A 12,238-nucleotide genomic window follows, 5' to 3' on the forward strand; every position below is an offset into this window, starting at 1 on the left:
AATGTTGCCTGGGTTTCAGCACTTAGGCTACAGAGAGAGGTTGAACAGGTTGGGTCTTTATTCTTTGGAGCGTAGAAGGTTGAGGGGGGACTTGATAGAGGTTTTTTAAATTTTGAGAGGGACGGACAGAGTTGACGTGGGTAGGCTTTTCCCTTTGAGAGTGGGGAAGATTCCAACAAGGGGACATAGCTTCAGAATTGAGGGACAAAGGTTTAGGGGTAACATGAGGGGGAACTTCTTTACTCAGAGGGTTGTGGCTGTATGGAATGGGCTTCCGGTGGAAGTGATGGAGGCTGGCTCGATTTTATTATTTAAGAGTAAATTGGATAGGTATATGGATAGGAGGGGATTGGAGGGTTATGGTCTGAGTGCAGGTAGATGAGACTAGGTCAGGGAGAATGGTCGGCGTGGACTGGTAGGGCCGGACAGGCCTGTTTCCATGCTGTAGTTGTTATATGTTATATGTTATATGTTATATTACAAGGCGTTAACCCTTAGATCAGATTCTAACTAGAAATTCATTCCAAATAAACTTTTCTTTTAGATGTATGTATAACCCCAAAACAATTATTAGATTCCAGTTGTGAGGTGTCGGTTAGTCTGCATTTTACCTTTCAATGACCTTCCCCAGCTTTCGATGAATAACACGTTCTCTGTTCATGAAATTATAGAAAATTGATCATTATGGAACAGGTCATTCAGCTCGTCATATGTTGGCTGGAATAAGGGCTACAAGCCAAACCCCACCTTCCTGAACTTGACCCACAGGTCTGCAAGTCACAAATGTTCAAGCACTTTGTTAAAATGAGATGAAGATTTCTGCCTCTTCTTTCCTTCAGGCAGTGAATTCCACACACCCACCACCCTCTGGGTGTCTCTTCACCCCTTATATCCCATCTAAAACCCAATGATCCCTATTTTGGACCCTGTGCTTTGGGAAATAGATCCTTCCCATTTACACAATATAAGCAGCTCATAATTGTAAACATCCCAATTAAGTCACCATTCAGCTGCCACTATTACAAGGAATACAACTCTAGTTTATCTAATCTTCTGTCAAAGCTACATTTTCCAGTCCTGGCAACATCCTCAAATCTCCACTGCACTAATTCCAGAGCAATTACATCTTTCCTGTTACTCTCACTGTGACCCCAGCAGGTATTCCACTCCCAAGGACCATTAATCCACATGCAAGCTTCCTGATTATACGTCACACTACAACCCATTTCTAGTCCATCTTTTCCAAATAATATCCCATCAATATCCCTCATTTAGATTTTAACATCTTATCCTTTTGCAAGTTTTTTTTTTCTATCTAGAAATCCAAAAGCTTGCAATTAGATTTAAGTCTGTAACTCAAACCAGGGTACATGTGAATAAGTGTAGGAAGGAGCTGCAGATGCTGGTTGTACACCGAAGATAGACATAGAATGCTGGAGTAACTAGGTGGGACAGGCAGCATCTCTGGAGAGAATGAATGGTGATGTTTCAGGTCAAGACACTTCTTCAGACTGTCTGCCTGTCCCGCTGAGTGACTCCAGCATTTTGTGTCTATCTATATGTTATTAAGTATAGAAGTGTTTGATGTTCCTCTCTGATACCAATCAGGTCTTTGGAGGTGGAATAAGCATTAGCTCTTTCACTCAGAACATCCCTCATACACACAGTCCCATGTTGAGACACTGAAAGGCAGAATGTATCTTTAAGTTGCATTGGATTAGCTCACTGCTCAACTGGGTTTTAGGCAGCACAAACAGTAAGAGGTGATCTACTCGGGTCAGTCAGCTGCAAGTATCATCTATAAATCGAGATGACTAGTCTTAACACTGGAAGATGGAAACTGGAGACAAACAACCCCAAGTTCTGCATAGACTCTGCAAAGCATGGAAAAGCTGTCGTGAAAATTGGAATATCAAGCACAGAAGTGTGTAGATCAGGGCGGGACATTTCACTGCCCATGAAACTCAAGCCAAGCCTGAACTCACTCCTAAAAATTTGTATTCCTTGAGACTGTATGCCTCTACGATAGGATAGGTTTTGAGGGATATGGACCAAACGCAGGCAGGTGGGACTTGTTTGGATGGGACTTGTTTGGATGGGGCTTGTTGGTCGGCGTGGGCAAGTTGGGCCAAAGTGCCTGTTTCACACTGTATGACTCTCCGTTTTGATGACCACGTATTTCACGTTGATGAGAATCAAAATTCCACAGATAACGCAATTGCAAAACTACTCAGTAATTCCCTAATGGGCATATTTACTCCCTAGAAATGAGCAAATTCAGCTCTCAATTGCAGTACTCTCATGAATCAGCACCATCTGCCAGAATATAACCTTTTTTCTTCATCTCACAACGTTTGATTCCAGCCTTACCCCCATGTCTGATTTCCAAATTGTGTGATTATCTTCAAATATGCTTTGTGTCCTGACCAATCATGAAAACAATTTCTCACGATGACCAACAGTGGAGACCTCCACTAAACCATCGGTCCACCTCCTCCAACATTCAGCACAAACATTCAACTTCATTTTGGAATCTCCCTTTATTTTTTACTTTAAGTCTGGCGGCTGATCGAGTGAATTCACACAGTTTTAAAAAAATGCACAAAGTGCTCCACCTGCTGGGCAAGTTCTAAAACAAATATTACAAATCATCTCTTTCCAAACTTGCATCGTGTTCAGAGGACATTTTTAGCTCTATGACAGTTGGTTCCCTCCCTCAAGCCATTGCTTGAACACAATACAGGTTTGACAAATTATACACTATGGAATTTGGGGAGCTTCATAAATGTTTTAAGTAGGTGGGTGGATGTCTTTCACTAATATCTTGACACGCAGGTCTGTCACTGTACAACAATGGGGAAAAGCCCTGATTATTTTTCGGATTATCGGATCAGTCATTCAATAAAATCTGAAGGTATTTATTCACAAAATGCTGAAGAAGGGTCTCGACCCGAAACGTCACCCATTCTTTCTCTCCTGAGATTGTGAATAAATACCTTCGATTTGTACCAGCATCTGCAGTTATTTTCCTACAATAAAATCTGAAAACACTCAGATCATGTTACATCTGTGATGAGGGAAACAGAGTGTACGATCCAGACCGATGACCTTTCTTCAGTTGCCTGGATTCAGTTCCCTGAATATTTAAGGTTTTCAGTTTTTATTTCAAAAGTCTGGATTTTGCAGCATTTTGTTTAAGTTAGTGAACCATGTTGAAGTGAAAATATATGGATAGCTTTCAATTAGCAAACACGGAGTCAGCAGGTCATTTGAATGTACCGCAAGGTTCAATGATAATCTTTCAGGAGTAGAGCCAGCTTTCTCAGATTGTCATAACATTCTTTTTTTCACAGATTCAGAAAAGAGTAGGCAGACAAATTCAGTAAACACAGAAGACACCTGCTACTGCGATTCCAGGCCAAGAAGCACCATCACGCAAAAAGCAGCAAATAGAAACTCTCAGACCCTTCCAACTGCAATGAATTAAAGCCATATTCACTCACACAACAGGGTCATACAATTCACTTCAGGGTCTGTAGATTGGGAAGGTAAACATCAGCCTGTCAGTCCACCTGAAAGGCTCTGTACAGTATCTCTTCATAGAACGAGCACATACCTGGCATATCTGGTCAATTTCTGTGGCAATGCCTCTTACGGTTAAATACCCTGATCTCACACATGAAGAACTAATACCTGGATGAGATGATTAGGGCACTGGGAGATGGGAAAGTACACTAACCGAAGCATACTGAATACCAATCCTTGGCACTACACAGGAATCTCCCAACAACATACTTTATGCCATCCTGTTCCTTCTCAAAAACCAAATCTGGGCACCTCCTCATCCTCACTTTGTACCCAGCCCCTGCACACGCACACCTTCTCCATGTGTTGGGCAATTACGGGATGTGGAGCCAGTGCAAGAAAGTGACAGGATGATAAAAAAGATCATTTGATTTTCACAAATGGTAGAAGAGGCTGGAGAGGCCGACTAATCCACCCAGCTTCTATTCCTTACATTCCTTACTTTATACCAAACATTGGGCACAAAACGTGGGCATCGACCCAGTATCCCCGACACTGATCACACTCCATGATACCACCTCGCGTACCCAACCCGGGGCAATATACTCCATGTCTAACTCTGCCCCTTGTAACCAATGCTGGGAACACCCCGTTCCCCTCTCTGGTCCCAAACTTGAGCGCATCTTCTCCCCTTCCTCTTCCCTCTGCCTCCTCTCTCCCCCTCCATCTCCTCTCTCCCCCTGTCTCCATCTCTCCCACTCCCCTCTTCCTCCTCCCTCTCTCCTCCCTCTCTCTCCCCTCTCTCTCCCTCCCCTCTCTCTCTCCCCCCTTCTCTCTCTCCCTCCCCCCCTCTCTCTCCCTCCCCCCTCTCTCTCCCTCCCCCCCTCTCTCCCTCCCCCCCCCTCTCTCTCCCTCCCCCCCTCTCTCTCTCCCCCCTCTCTCTCTCCCCTCTCTCTCTCTCCCCTCTCTCTCTCCCTCCCCCCTCTCTCTTCCCCCTCTCTCTCCCCCCTCTCTCTCTCCCCTCTCTCTCTCCCTCCCCCCTTTCTCTCTCTCCCTCCCCCCTCTCTCTCTCCCCTTCCTCCTCTCTCCCTCCCCTCTCTCTTCTCTTCTCTCCTCCCTCCCCCCTCCCCAGACTGGGGCTGCGCCGTTACAAGTGGCCGAGCTCGGGGCTGTGCGAGTATCGGGGCCGCAGTGAAGTGCACCTGCAACTCTCCCTGCACCGGTAGCTCTACCTCTACCCGCACCTGTAGCTCTACCTCTACCCTGCACCTGTAGCTGCACCTGTACCTGGGCCCAGACCCTCCCGCCTGCCCGTACCTGGAGCGGCTCCGCCTCTCGCTGTCTCTGCGCTGGCTGCTACATTTCCATTTCTTTCCTCTGACTGTAACAAAACAAATGGCAACGTGCCTCGGCTGCGGCCCGGCCCGCCCCACAGCGCCGGATGGCCGCCGGCGCCGCCAATCAGCCCGCCGCCATTGGCATCGCATCGCAGTCTCCAGGCAACACCCACAACCTGGCTGCTGGAGGGGCAGGCGGCGGGCGGTCCTCCGCGGACACCGCCACCCACCGGTGCAGCCCCGCACTGCAACAGCAGCAACGGGGACTGGGAGCAAGCAATGTGCCCGTCCACAGATGTTTCCATCCAGAGGTGCTGCCTGAGCCGCTGAGTGACTCCCAGCATTTTGTGCGTGTCTAACTTCAGATTAAACCAGCATCTGCAGTCTGAAGAAGGGTCTCGACCCGAAACCTCACCCATTGCTTCCTTCTCTCCAGAGATGCTGCCTGTCCCGCTGAGTTACTCCAACTTTTTGTGTCCTTCTCACATTGCACATTCATCTTCACGCACTGGCGAGTAAACACAGCACACACAACGCCAAAGGCAGACAAACATAACTCAGCGGGACAGGCAGCATCTCTGCAGAAAAGGAACGGGTGACGTTACGGGTCGAGACCCTTCTTCAGACTGAGAGTCAGGGGAGAAAGAAACGAGAGATAAAAACTGCGATATCGAGAGATGTAGAGCAAACGAATAGCACCTCGCCCACAGCCATGAACGTCTCATTGATCGTCGTTACAGGACACTGGTTTAAACCGAAGCTGGACAAAAAAACGAGTAAACACAGCACATGCGATGCCAAAGATAGATACAAAAAGCTGGAGTAACTCAGCGGGACGGGCAGCAGCTCTGGAGAAAAGGAATAGGTGACGTTTCGGGTCGAGATCTTTCATTCATTTGTTCTATATTCCTCATATCACCGCCTTTCTATCTCGTTTCCCTTTCCCCTGACTCTCAGTCCGAAGAAGGGTCTCGACCCGAAACGTCACCTATTCCTTTTCTCCAGAGCTGCTGCCCGTCCCGCTGAGTTACTCCAGCTTTTTGTATCTATCTTTGGCATTGCATGTGCTGTGTTTACTCGGTTTTTGTCCAGCTTCGGTTTAAACCAGCGTCCTGTAGTTCCTACACGTGTAATACCAAATTGTGCAATGCTTTGAATTTAAAAAATATATATTTTAAGGTGGAAAAGCATCGCTCGTTACTGGGGGAAAACGGATAGTAAAGATCGCAGAATTTAGAACTGTCATGTGTTCATTTGTCTCATCTCAGCCCGCATTGTTATGAGCAAAACACAAAGTGCTGGAACAACTCCGCGGTTCTTGCAGCATCTGTGCAGGAATTGGACAAGCGACGTTCCTCGTCTGTCCACCCCCCCCCCCCCCCCCCACAGATGCTGCCTGTTGTGTGAACCCGGCATGTGCTGCCTGTTGTGTGAACCCCGCATGTGCTGCCTGACCCGCTCAGTTCTTGCAGCACTTTGTGTTTTGCTAAAAAAAAAACAGCATCTGCAATCCTCTGTGTCCGCGTTGCTATTAAGTTCTTCATTTGTGCTTTTTGATTTTTATAGCATATTGCCAAACTGAGATGCCCCTAAGCATAAACGAGAAACGCGGCAGCTCAATTCAAGGCACTTTAACTTAGCCGTGACGGCCCATGAAACACTGTGCTGGTAATTTCTGACATTCGTATCTGCCGTTTGTTCATGGCAAAACAAGCAGTTCCGTTTGAAGTTGCAACTAGTTAATTTTTTTAAAACTGCTATACTATTAGTCTATTAGTTCTACTCAATAACCAAAGTCTGTAGTTTCCTTTTTGCTCTGGTTTATTTTCACCCACATGTTTAGACCGTAATGTTGTATCCTTATTGTTTTGATGTGTGTATGCTTTATTCTTAATTGTTAACTGTCTATTTGTGTTATCATGTGTGAGCGGAGCATCAAGGCACATTCCTTGTATATGCACATACTTGGCCAATAAACTTATTCATTCGAAGGTATTTATTCACAAAATGCTGGAGTAACTCAGCAGGTCAGGCAGCATCTCGGGAGAGAAGGAATGGGTGACGTTTCGGGTCGAGACCCTTCTTCAGACTGAGGGACTTATTCATTCAATGAACTTATTCATTCAATGAACTGAATACAATACAATACAATACAATACAATATATCTTTATTGTCATTGTACCCAGGGGTACAACGAGATTGGGAATGCGCCTCCCATACGATGCAATAATTTAAGTAATTTAGACAACAGCAACCCAACGAAACGAAACAATTGTAACATTTTTAGACAGGGTAAAGTGCAAGTTGATCTATGCGTTGTGGCCATCCGGCTCAGCAGGACCGGTTCATAGCAGCTATGGCCCTGGGGATGAAGCTGTTCCTGAGTCTGGAGGTGCGGGCGTAGAAGGCCTTGTATCGTCTGCCCGATGGAAGGAGTTCGAACAGACTGTTGCAGGGGTGTGAAGAGTCTTTGTGGATGCTGGTGGCTTTTCTGAGGCATCGTGTGTTGTAGATGCCCTCCAAGTCTGGTAGCTGTGTTCCGATGGCCCTCTGAGCTCTATGGACTACCCGCTGTAGAGCTTTCCTTTCTGCCTCCGTGCAGCTGAGGTACCACACAGGGATGCCATGCGTTAGGATGCTCTCTATGGTGCAGCGGTAGAAGGTCGTCAGCAGCTGTTGGGGTAGACCACATTATGTGACAGGACAGTGTGAAGAGCCAGAGAGATGGCGTCCTCTGTGGATCTATTTGCCCTGTATGCAAATTGATGTGGGTCCAGTGAGTCAGGGATGCTGGATTTGATGTGTGAGAGGACCAGCCTCTCAAAGCACTTCATGACTATTGGCGTTAGGGCAACCGGGCGGTAGTCGTTCAGGTTGGAGATCTTGGCTTTTTTCGGCACCGGAACTATGATAGCCGACTTCAGGCACTTGGGGACCGTAGCCAGAGATAATGACAGGTTAAAGATCCTGGTGAATACCTCAGCCAGCTGTTCAGCACAGTCCTTCAGTACCCTTCCTTGAACTCCATCCGGTCCCGCAGCCTTGCGTGGGTTGACCCTTTGCAGAGCGCGTTGTACCTCCTGTGTGCTCAGTTGCAAGACCTGAATGAACTTATTCATTCAATTATTATTATTATTGTCACGTGTACTGATATGCACTGATTTGTCGCTACAGTGAAGGGACTGAGACTGAATTATTAATAAACATTTAAGGATAAAAATGTATAGATACAGATTAGTTTATGTCATTTGCACCAATGTGCAATAAGATGCCTTGTTCACACGGTCACTGAGTAAACAATGTACAGCGAAAATGATAAATACATGAATAAATACAACAACCAGGGCAAGTCAGCAGATTGGTGCAAAACTGTAGAGCAAAAACTGAATAGTGCAAAAAAAAAAGAAGTACAATAACAGAAGAAGCCAATATGGCTAAGAAGGCAGCACGGTGGCGCAGCGGAGTCGCTACCTTACAGCACCAGTGACCCGGGTTTGATCCTGACTATGGGTACTGTCTGTACGGATTTTGTACGTTTGTTCTCCCTGTGACCGCGTGGGTTTTCTCCAGGTGCCCCATTTCCTTCCACACTCCAAAGACATACAGATTTGTAGGTCAATTGTCTTCGGTAAAAATTATAAATTGTCTCCCCCGTGTCGGATGGTATTAGTGTACAGGCTGATCACTGGTCGGTGCAGGCTTAGTGGGCCGAAGGGCCTGTTTCCGCTCTAAAGTTTCAGTTTAGATTATTGTCATGTATACCGAGGTACAGTGAAAAGCTTTTGTTGCGTGCTAACCAGTCAGCAGAAAGACAATACATGATTACAATTGATCCATTTACAGTGTATATAGATACATGATAAGGGAATAACGTTTAGTGCAAGGCAAAGTCCAATCAAGGATGGTCTGAAGGTCATCAAAGAGGTAGCTAGTAGTTCAGCACTTTTCTCCAGTTGCTCCAAATTCCTTCTCTCCAGAGATGCTGCCTGACCTGCTGAGTTGCTCCAGCACTTTGTGTCTATCTTCGGAATAAACCAGCATCTGCAGTTCCTTCCTACACATAGCATGGACTTAGGTTAGGTGATGGAGTTCGAAGCTTGGCATTGGATCAAACAGGAGGTAAAGGTCGCAAGCAATCCAGTGCTGCCTCACACAGGGAATGGGGTCTGGAGCAAGGGACTGGAATTTCCAATGAGGGTAATGATAACTCCAATGGAATTCCTAATATCTAATGAGAGGGATTAGTGGCGCCATCCAGAGTGGATGTTAGATAAGCAGCATGCAAACTCAGAAGCTGCGGGTATAAAGAGATGTCATGGTAGCTGGAAATCTTCAACATATTAGTGGAAATTTTAACCAATCTGCACTCTCTGCACCATCTCCCACTCCACTCCCCCAAGGGATGTGAGAAGAATAGGTGAGTTAATATTTCAGAAATATGAAAGTCAACACCAACGCACATAACTCCAGGAGGTGACTTGTGGAGGAAGGTGATAATTACAACGTACTATTGTTTCTGTGCTTCAAATCTTAACAGTGTTTTGGATTTAAGATCTGCTAGCTGGGATTCTTGGAGCTTAGTAGCCCAAGAGAGGGGAGAGGAACCAATTACAGTGGATGCACTTCTCCAGAATTCCTGGAAGACCAGAAGAAACTGGAGTATGTCTCTCCAGACCTCACACATGCCACTAATCCAATCCACAACCCGTCTCTCCACTATCCTAGATTTCCTCTCCTCTCCATTTCTCCAGATGGTTTTCCAAGTGCAGGCCGACTAGACTCTCAGTTAGTCTGGCTGCTATCCTGGAAATGTCTTTTGGCTGCTGCACTCCACCCATTTCCATCATGAATTCTCCTTTTTCTTTTACAATTTTCCTCCGTAGTTCTCCCAGAACTCTCCCTCACTGTTTATATCTCCTTTTTGTTCCCTTGTGTGCTCCAAATATTCGTTACCCAAATATTCGTTACCCATCACCCTTATTACCTTTGTGTCATTGTTCCCGGCTTGGATTAGCCTTTGTTTTCCCTTTCCATCTCTCTTGATATCCTCTGATGAATCCATCAAGGCACAAAACACTGGCTTACTATTTCTCATTTATCTTTCTACCCAAACAACATGAGGATAATCTTGACAAATTTTCTTACTTTCCAATTTATCCCCTCGACGGCTAACCCTATGAACACTTGCAGTCACCTCCGCGATCCTTCTGCAGGGTCTCAACCCGATGCATTGACCACCTCTTTGCCTCCATAGATGCTACTTGACCCACTGAGTTCTTCCAGCAGTTTATCTTTCAATGCCTATTGCTTTCCCCTCTTCTCCAAAGCATCTGTCCTCTTGTCAACAAGGGCTTTGAGGTTACACCTTCATCATGCTTCTTGAAAACAGGGCTGAGGGGATTAGAACTCCCCCTCCACCCAATGCCCCTTGAATGAAGCCAGAGGAACTCACTACAGCACCTGATTATATGTTCACCGTTTCCCTGCCACAACATCTCCTTATTCTTTGACGTGCTCTCTTTCACTCTTTGATTCATCATTTAAAATACTTGTTCCTTAGCAACGACCTATGCACATAAAATTAAGCTCACCGTGAGAGTTTCATAGTTTTCCTCCCCCAGCCTCTGCACTGAGCAACTTTCCTTCCTTGGTGATTTTAACTTTGATCTCAATTCGCTGGTGATTGTCCAATGTTCAATTTCATTCACACCTCCTTTGCAGATGAAACCATCTATGCCGGCAATATTCAGGCACAGATTGATGAGCATGGTAGCATTCACATGACAACATTGTCTGCCTGTGATTATCTTCAAATCACCTTCTTTTGAAATTCAAAGGCATTACCATTGTTGAAGGCCACACCATCAATAACCTGGAATTGAACAGGAACAGCCACACAAATATTGTGGCTATAAGAGCAGTCACAGACTAGTCGTACAGTTGCCAGAGAAACTCACCTCCTGACACCCCAAAGCTGTTCATCGCCTACACAGCACAAGTCAGGAACTTGAGGGATTGGAGTCATAGAGTCATGCAGCATGGAAACAGGCCCAACCCATCCATGCCGACCATTATGCCCATCGAAACTAGTCCCATCTGCCTGTATTTGCCCCATCTATATTCTAAAACTCGTGTTTCAGGGGTGGAGGGAGGGGGGGGGAGGGGGAGGGGAGCAGGGAGGGGAGGAGGGAGGGGAGGAGGGATGGGGGGGGAGTTCACCAATGCAGGTTTGGGCCCAATGGGTCCACTTGGTCTAGTATCCCTCTAAACCATTCCTATCAATGTACCTGTCCATGTTTCATTTAAATGCCATTGTAGTATCTGCCTCAACAACCTCTTCTGGCAGCTCGTTCCATATACCCCACCACCCTCTGAGTGAAAATGTTGCCCCTCATGTTTGCCCATACAACCTTAAACCTATGACCTCTTGTTTGTGATTCCCCTATACCCTGAGTAAAAGACTCTGCATTCACTGTATCTATTCCTCTCATGATTTTATACACATCTGTCAGATCACCCCTCAGCCCCCTCTGCACCAAGGAATGGAGCCTGCCCTCCCTCTCCCTATAGCTCACTGCCTCAAAGCCTGAAAACATTCCCATAAATATTCTCTGCACTTTTTCCAGCTTAATGTCTCTTTTCCATAGCAGGGTGACCAAGAGTGAACATAATACTCCAAATGTGGCCTCACCAACATCTAGTACAATATCTTGTACATAACGTCCCAAATTCAATACCCAATACCCTAAATGATGCAGGTCAATGTATCAAATTTTCTTCTTGACCACCCTATCTAACTGTGACACCACTTTCAGGGAACTATGTACCTGTACATCTAGATCCCACTGCTTCACGACACTTCCCAGGGCCCTACCACTCACTTTGAAGGTCCTGCCCTGGTTTGACTTCCCAAACTGCAACACCTCGAACTTATATGCAATAAACTCCATTAGCCATTCCTCGTCCCACTTGCCTAGCTGATCAAGAGCCTGCTATAATTTTTGATAACTACTATCTATGATAGTAGTTATCCTACATACTATCTATATCACCCATTTTAGTGTCGTCTGAATTCCTGCTAACCATGCCTTGTACATACTCATCCAAATTATTGATAAAAACCACAAACAGCATTGGGCCCAGCACTGACATCTGAAGCACACCACTTGTCACAGGCCTCCAGTCTGAAAAGCAACCTCCGCCCTCTGCTTCCTTCCATGAAATCAATTCTGTATCGATCCCCCTGGATCCCATGCGGTCTAACCTTCCAGAGCAGCCTTCCATTCGGAATACTCTCCTCTTGCCTCGTTGAATGCTGCGCCTACAATTCTATGAGGCTAGACTACAACCATGACAAAGCAACCTCGTTTAGTGG

General features: G+C 46.0%; 1 protein-coding gene across 1 annotated transcript in view; it reads right to left on the reverse strand.

Annotated features, from left to right (window-relative positions):
• LOC144608654 (ubiquitin carboxyl-terminal hydrolase 2-like) overlaps positions 1–5,027 on the reverse strand; it is a 116,151-nt gene extending 111,124 nt beyond the window's left edge. Inside the window, 2 exon segments of the mRNA XM_078426633.1 lie at positions 4,843–4,900; positions 4,902–5,027. Coding sequence (XP_078282759.1) covers positions 4,843–4,900; positions 4,902–5,012 — 169 coding nt within the window. The 5' untranslated portion in view covers positions 5,013–5,027.
• Between the last annotated feature and the right edge of the window lie 7,211 nt (positions 5,028–12,238).

Source organism: Rhinoraja longicauda, chromosome 32 (assembly GCF_053455715.1).
Source record: "Rhinoraja longicauda isolate Sanriku21f chromosome 32, sRhiLon1.1, whole genome shotgun sequence".
NCBI classification, from domain to species: domain Eukaryota; kingdom Metazoa; phylum Chordata; class Chondrichthyes; order Rajiformes; family Arhynchobatidae; genus Rhinoraja; species Rhinoraja longicauda.